The sequence below is a fragment of the Pholcus phalangioides genome, unplaced genomic scaffold (assembly GCF_987345545.1).
Source record: "Pholcus phalangioides strain wild (caught in Gottingen) unplaced genomic scaffold, Ppha-v1.0 ptg000017l_1, whole genome shotgun sequence".
In the NCBI taxonomy this organism is placed as follows: Eukaryota; Metazoa; Arthropoda; class Arachnida; order Araneae; family Pholcidae; genus Pholcus; species Pholcus phalangioides.
The window spans coordinates 63,940,562-63,948,379 of record NW_028301610.1 but is presented as its reverse complement, the minus strand read 5'-3'; the positions used below and the strand labels follow the sequence as shown (position 1 = coordinate 63,948,379).

Here is a 7,818-nt window from a genome sequence, read left to right as displayed (position 1 = left end):
GCCACAGAAACCTCGTGAATAAAAATATATGGGGAATATTTAAGTGACATAAATGGTGAGGAGAAAATGTGGCTGCTTTTAGAATCCCGTAGAACCCCTCACAAGAGGGAGGCGGACACTGATCCATTTATTAAGTTTCATACAGGAGCTCCCAGGCCAGGAATTTTTAAAGGCCTATTCATATTAAACTTCTGATGCAAGACACGTCATAGCATATAATAAAATTCTCATCCCGGGCTTCCAAGCAAGGATTTTTCACAAAGCCCTATATAGTAAATTTTAGTGCAGAAAATTAAGATTCACATCCCGGGCTAGAGCCCTGCCAGCCCGGGGTCTCCAATGTGAGGGCCAAGGACTATTGATGGAGAAGATTTGCACGTTTTCGATGAACATACGTGAAAATTTCTCCTTAGGCCTTAGCGATATTTTGGGGAAAACGATAGGGTTCCAGGCCGGGAGTCTTATACAGTCGATCCCGCTTATAACATTACCACTTAGAACGTTTTCTCACTTAGTTTGACTTATATTTTCATGGTCTCTTAACTCTAATTCTCGTTAAGTTTTCCCGTTTAAAAAGTTTTCCCACACATAACGTTTTTCAATGATAGTTTTCGAAAAATGCTATAAGCGGGCTAGAAGCTTAACAAAGAGGGCTCGTGAAAAATTCCTGGCTCTGACGAAACATTATAATATCGATTCGAATTTAATATATTGAGGGTCCCCTGGAAAATCTTGTCTTGGGGCCCACAAAAATGTACACGTCACATGGAGACATGGCCCTCACATCATGGAGCAGGGCTCCCCTAGGCTGGGTTCTTTTGCGGTAACCCCCGGCCATACTTCCACGGGCCCATCTATAGTTAATTTATAGCGTGGAAAAGCAAAAAATTGTGAGACTTCTCTCGGGCCCCAGGGCTAGATCCCTGTCAGCCCCGCCCTTGTGGGGGCCGTGCATGGTGAGGCTGAGAGAGTTCCAGCACGGAGGCTTTCAATGAATATTGTTATATTTTGTTTTTCAAACTGTACGTTTATCTTCGTAGGGTCCATGAAATTTTCTGGCCCATGCACCAGGGATGAATTTCGTTTTCTACCCTAGAAATTAAACACATTTGTGCTCTCTAAAGTGAATATGGCTTCTACATTGATACATTCACTTTCATCAATGCCGTTTTAACGCATGGGCCCACCCGGGCACGGTCCGAGGGCCTCAAGATGAAAGGGGGCCCTCACAATAATAAGAACTGCTTGAAATTTTCGAGAAGTTGCCAAGTAGGGCCTCAGAAAAATCCCTTGGCCCGGGGACCCATGATGCTCATAAGACGGCCGAGTTTCATTCCGGGGGCCTTCATTAAATCTTTTTTGTTATTTTATATTGTGAATATATTATATAGGGTTGCGAAAAAACCTTTCCCCAGATGCCCGGGTCGAATTTGATTTTATAGTGTTTTATGCAATAGAAATTTAATTGAGAGGGGTCCATTGAAAAATCCTGTTCTTGGGATAGCCCTCACACGAGGAGGCTAACAGAGTTCCAGCCGGAACCCTCAATGAATCTTATACTAGTTCCTCCCCCATACATTTTTCATGTGGGGAGAAGGGGGCTTGAAAAATCCTGGCATCGGGTTTCAGGGGGAATCTTTTTACATTTGTGTTTGTCATACCAGAAATTTACTATAAAATTTCCCTGGAAAAGTTTGGCTCCATTAAAATCTACATTAGTGTTTCTCAAAGTGTGCGTCGCGGCGAGCTAGAAATATTGATGTGTGCGATTATTTATGCTTTGAAGTAGTCAGCAGATGAACCATGAATTGGGTAAGGTAATAAGTGACATAAGTTTGAGAACCACTGACACAGAGATAAAAATTGACGCATATGATGGAAACGACATGGGGTTTTATTGAAACCTTAAAAAATAATTAGAAAAATAGCCAAAATATGGCGCTTCATTTGATAACAAAAGCAAAAATTATTAAAATGAATCTAATCAGAGACTAATTAATATACAGGGTGGGCAAAAAGTGCGTAGAAAATTTAAAAATTCATAAAAACCGGAAAAATAACCGAAATAAGAAACGGTTAGCATAGCTAGGTCAAGGGAATGTTTTTAAGACGGGGAAAAAAGCCAGCCGATAGGTGGCGCTGACGTACACAAGTCAAATAAAAGATACGCAAATAACGAACAGACTGCCTCCAAATCGTTTATTACAGCAGTATGTGTTCCACATGACCTCCACCACAGGGATAACACATTGCATGAGAGTCACAAATCCAGCAACGGCAGAGTGCAGCAGGCCCACATACATGGCATACAACGGTGGACTAGGAGGCAAGTTCTTATAACTGTCTCATTTGCATATTTCCACCGAAGTCCTTCGTACCAGCGCCACCTATCGGCTATTTTTCGAGTTTTTTCATGTCTTAATAAAATCCCCGTGACCTAGCTCTGCAAACCGTTTCTTATTTCGGTTTTTTTCCCGGTTTTCATTCATTTTTAAAGTTTCTACGGACTTTTTGCCCACCCTGTATTAAAAATTAAAAATCCCTCCAGTGTCATCTTTTATAATAATTTTTCAACGTTTCAATAAAACTAGGGTTACCAGATTCGAAAACTCAGATAAAGACGCCTGCTCGTACCTTATCAACGCCATTTCTTTCAATTTTCACAACAGATGGCGCCCGGAATTCACCCGGAAAATGGAAGGACGTGGGTTCGATTCCCCGTAAAGGCAATTGAATTTTCTCTTTACAGAAAAAAATCATCTTCGCAACAGCCAGTTGTTAAAAACCTTCGAGATACAATATGTTACAAAATGAAAAAAAATTCCCCAGGAAAAAAAAGGTGTTTTGGAAACCTGAAAAACGAGCACAAAAGACCAAATTTTCCGAAACGTAGGGCGCTGCTTGAAATGACATCGGGTAACCCTAAATAAAACCCCCATGCCATTTTTAGCACGTGCAAATTTTTTCCTCTACGGACATCATTCCGTGAATTATTGAACTATCAAATGATCCCCTTCGAGGGGTGGTCGATTTGGAAAATTATATTTTTCTAACATTCAATAAAATTATCAGATGGCAGCACAAAATAGTATATTTTTCTCGTTAACTTATTGTGTGATCAAACTTTAGCTACACGAAGATGAAAAGTAAATTTTAATTCCTCTCATTCTCTCCATCTCAAAAAAATGTGATCAAAAACTTGACAAAACATAAATTTTTCATTAGATGCTCTCTTTGCTAAAATCATAAAAAAATAATTATTGAAAATTTTTAATACATATTTTTTCCCTAGTTTTTAGTGGTTTCATGTGTAAACTCCATATTTAAAGCTGAGAAGTGATATTTTCTTGTTGCTAAGGTGTAATATGGTACGTTTGAGGGAGGAGGGGCGAGACTGAATAATGCATTTTTGGGGAGAGGTTGGTGTTTTTGCCCTTTTCTGAAGAAAAAAAGACAAAAGGTTACATCCACGTATCAGTAAAGTGTACACCACAAAAATGTGTCTTTTGTATTACCAGAGAAAAGCCCCACTGAAATATTACTATTCTCAGTACTTGTAAAGTTCCACTGTATTTTCTTAGCAGATGTGTGTCACAGGTTTTCAGAAATTTCATGATTTATGACGGAAATTAAAGTTAAAAGAAATATATAATATGAATAAATTTTGTTTATAAATTTTTATTTAGTAATTCTGAATACCTTTCTGTATTTAATGATTTTATTTCGCACATTTTCTTTTTGTGTTCAGTATTTGTCGATTCAAAATCGTACGAAAAAGAATCAGAATGAATACTAAATTTATAATATTTTTAAATACGTAACCTAAAAGATTTTGAAAATTTTCAATCTTCACCAATGAAATGATAATTATGACTATATCCTTTTGATGTAAAACTAATATCTTGAAAACTAATATCTAATTCATCAGTATCATGTTATACTGAGAGGTGGTGTTACGCTGCTAAACTACCATCCACTGCCCCTCTGAGGGATGTAAAAAAAATTCTCACCATGTATCACATTCCTAAGACACAGACATTACATTTAACAATTTCATTGAACATTGTAGGAAATAAAAATCTCAGAGTTAACTGACTTTTGGATTACCCTGTACTTTTTTTCTTTATGACACGTGACTTTAAATCCCGTAGTGTTATTTGTCAACGCTTCAACATTCTATGTGCATTGTTTATGGGGAATTTCTTTAACGACTTCTTAGGAAACGACAGGCCACGTGCGTATTCAACAATTGTTTATTGTATTTCTTGATGAGCTATTCATTAATGATTTCTAAATATCATTCGTGAATTGCGTTCGATTTCCACGTATTTCAGAGATTCCAATGACGTGGCCTTTCCTTTATTTTGCTATAAATAAGGAGGTGCTGTCACCCATCAAGCAACTTATCCTCGCTCTTCTCTAGATATTCGTATCCTGATAATTTGGTCGAGTTCTCACTACCTATCTATAACAAAATGAATACTCTGAGCATGTTACTCGTTGTTTCAATGCTTCTGACTACAGTTAGAGATTTGAAAGCCGAACAATTGCCATCCGATCCTCCAATGAAACACATGTACCATTGCATGATGTGCCGTAAGCAATCTGCATTGTATATAATGTCTGATTTTGTATATAGTTCTGATTTTCGAATAAATTATTATAGCCGCAAACGAATTCCGTTGATAATTTAGTAATTTACGAAGCAATTTTTCTGCATATAATCCATGTATCGTAGACGTATTGTGTATTAAAAATAGTTTAGTTAAAATTCATTCTTTGAAATAGAATACCTAAATACTTCATATTTATAAATTTGCTTATTTGTTACGCAACATGAAAACGACTTAACAGTACGTTTGATTTCAGCCCCAAATACAGGGAGCTTTTTGGTGGAAATGGCCAAGTGTAAAGACTTCATGCCGCACAGCGTGAGTTATTTTTCTTAATTGGTTTGCTGATCAAATAATTAAATAATAATTCAGATTTCTCAACAAAAAGAAAAGCTGAATATACATGTTCATTATTGATGCCATACCATTTTTTTTATAGTTCATCGAGCTTGGTAAAGCCTGCGCGTCTAAAATTAGTAAAAAAGAATCCATTGCAGATACATTGACGTCCTTTTGCAGCAACGAAACATCAGGATTTGAAGAGGTAAATTCAAATTTATTATTGATTTTTATTCTTCTTTTGATAGCTTCTTTATTAGAGAAATTTCGGAACACATTGGGAATCAGAAATTTTGTTAACAATGCGTATCTATTGTTTGAACAGGTTTATGAATGTATGAAAAAAGATGCAGATCCCGTAAGTGATAAGATCATTTATTATTTTGTATATGTTCTTGATTCGCTAAAAATACTTAACGATTTAATTTTTTTTCCATCCCAAAACAAATTAATATCTCGTAGGATTTAGAGTTCAAAAATAAAAATTTCACGTCCAAATTCGCTGTGTCTGGTAAATTCGTGATTTTGTAAAAAAATTATGTATTTCATTTTACTAGTTGTCATTACCGAAATAAGTAGTGGGTAAATATAAATTAATTTACTAATTACTTTTAGCAAGCTGATTATAAATGGTACGACGATAAATTTGAGGTAAGCGTTTAAATCTTTTTTTTTTATTTGAAAGGCATTTATGTATCAATTTTTTTTTTAAAAACGTTAATCTAAATTATATTAAAATTTTAGCAAATGAATTGATAAATATTTTTTTGATTTTATTTATCTTTTATCTCTAGCCATGTGCAATGGATATAGCAAAAAGACATGGATGTCCGATCGATAAAAGCGTACGTTCTTGTTGCTAAGAGGAAATGTCAAGCTGATCTGAAGATTTCAAAAGACAGCATACTTTGCAATACAATATTATTATTATATATGAAAAATGGAAATTAAAGATTGATTTGAAAATTCAATGTTTCTTGCTTTCATTTCCAAACTTTCATCATTTTTGCAGAAAAAAACCTTTCAAAATACTCATAATTTAGAATTAATTTTCGACCCTCCAGTGCACGGAAGAGAAAATGTCCCTTGAGTTATAGGGTTGGATCTCACTTAGGCGACTGTATAAGATGCTATATTTCAGACCAGCGTTTCTCAATCTACGGTCCGCGGACCAAAGGCGGTCTGCAGGTAGACTTGATAATTTAATTCTGACAGAATGAAAAATTATTCAATTGTTGTGATTGATATTGGCAATATTCATAAGGGGTTCGAACAAAAATTATAGGTACTTTCATACTTGGATGTACACGTACCTCATCGTGGAAAATGCGAGAAATTGCAATCCCTGGGGAGTGAGGATATCACTAATTGTAGACAATAAATGCAATTAACGAAAAATTTGCTAGTTACTGCTACAATTGCCAAATGGTGTGAAATAAAGGGTTGTTAGAGTGATCGCTGTAAGCAAAAAATTTATTTCGCGTAAAAGAAAAATCAATACACCCGGTCACCATATTTTATTGAGAAAAATACGGGGAACTACGATCTTGAATATGGCAAGACACGGTACGGGACCTCGGCAATTATCACTCAAAACGTTGCCATAAGTTGGCCAAATCAACAATTGTTCTTAAAATTACGGAAATATTAACGAACCTGACAAACATGCGAGATGAATATTTATGTAGCCATAATTACAATACAGTATTAGGGAAATGTCGTTCATTCACTATTTTATTAAATATTGCAAATATAAGCATCGTTAAAAACGTAACAAATGCATAAAAAAAGTCGGAACCAAAATTACAGGAATATCCCGTAATACGGGACGCAAGAGTTCCGTCGAATTGTTTCAGGCATTTTACTGGTCCTTTGGGTTGAGAAACGCTGTTCTAGAGGCTATAGGTCTCACAGACCCATACTGGATTATACACAATGGTGTCCTGTATATATAATTCGGCCTTTATCTCTCATCAACCGTTCGTCGTAGATGTATGGTTCTAGTTTAAAAGATGCTCAAAATGTATTTAGAAATCATCCTGTACCAGTTTTGAGAGTGAAAATACAGTGCGTCATAAAATAAAAAAAAATCTAAATTTTCGTACGTTCTCCCTGTTCCTTAACTTCCAATTAAAAAGTTTTCCTGTCTCTCTTGAGGCAGAAAAAAAAACTTTTCAAGTGCAATAGTCGCGGAGATACGATTCAAAAATCGGAGAAAACTTTGGAAAGAACAGCATAAACTAACGGAAAACGCTTCTTTTCCTCATTTATGCTGTTTTTCCAAGCTTTCCTCCGTTTTTTCAAATACCTCGGAGTATTGCACTTAGAAACGTGGAATTATTTTGTTGGCTTCAGGAGCCGCGGGGCACCAACTTTCTAATTGGAAGTTAGGGACAGGGCGAATGTATAAAAATTTAAATTATTTTAACTTTATGACACTATTTTCTTTTTTGAAACTGGTACACATTTCGAGCATTTTTAAATGAAAACCATACCACTACGACACACGGTTGGTGAGATAAAGCCCGAATTCGGACTTACAGGACACCCTGTATACCAGGAGTTTTCAACCTTTTCGAGTCGAGAGCACTGCCTATACCCATCATCAAAGAGCACTCCTTTCGGCCACAATATACGTATGCCTTAAATCTGCATTTTAACTGTAATTATCGAATGTAATTTCTACAAGATGTTCAATCGAAACAATGATCAAGTAGCTACTCGTGAACACGAAATGGACACGAGCATAGAGCACCCTTGATGCTTCGGGTAGAACCATGGTGCTCACGGGAAACGGGTCGGAGATGGCTGCTGTCAGAGGAGCCGACGTGAAGAAAATATTAGGGGAGGATAAAAGAGTTGCAGG

At 36.2% G+C, this 7,818-nt stretch overlaps 1 protein-coding gene across 1 annotated transcript; it reads left to right on the top strand.

Moving 5' to 3' along the window:
• The first annotated feature begins 4,413 nt into the window (after nt 1–4,413).
• LOC149074628 (uncharacterized) lies at nt 4,414–5,923 on the top strand. Its single transcript, XM_089246833.1, has 6 exons — nt 4,414–4,596; nt 4,870–4,931; nt 5,053–5,157; nt 5,278–5,310; nt 5,568–5,603; nt 5,747–5,923. Exons 1-6 carry the CDS (start codon nt 4,476–4,478, stop codon nt 5,813–5,815), a joined length of 426 nt encoding a protein of 141 aa, XP_089102959.1. The 5' UTR covers nt 4,414–4,475; the 3' UTR covers nt 5,816–5,923.
• Nucleotides 5,924–7,818: the final 1,895 nt, after the last annotated feature.

Coding starts and splice junctions, on each gene's coding strand:
- LOC149074628 (XM_089246833.1), top strand. CDS start 4,476: ATGAATACTCTGAGCATGTTACTCGTTGTTTCAATGCTTCTGACTACA. Junction 5,158..5,277: donor AAACATCAGGATTTGAAGAG/GTAAATTCAAAT, acceptor TTGTTTGAACAG/GTTTATGAATGTATGAAAAA. Junction 5,311..5,567: donor TGAAAAAAGATGCAGATCCC/GTAAGTGATAAG, acceptor AATTACTTTTAG/CAAGCTGATTATAAATGGTA.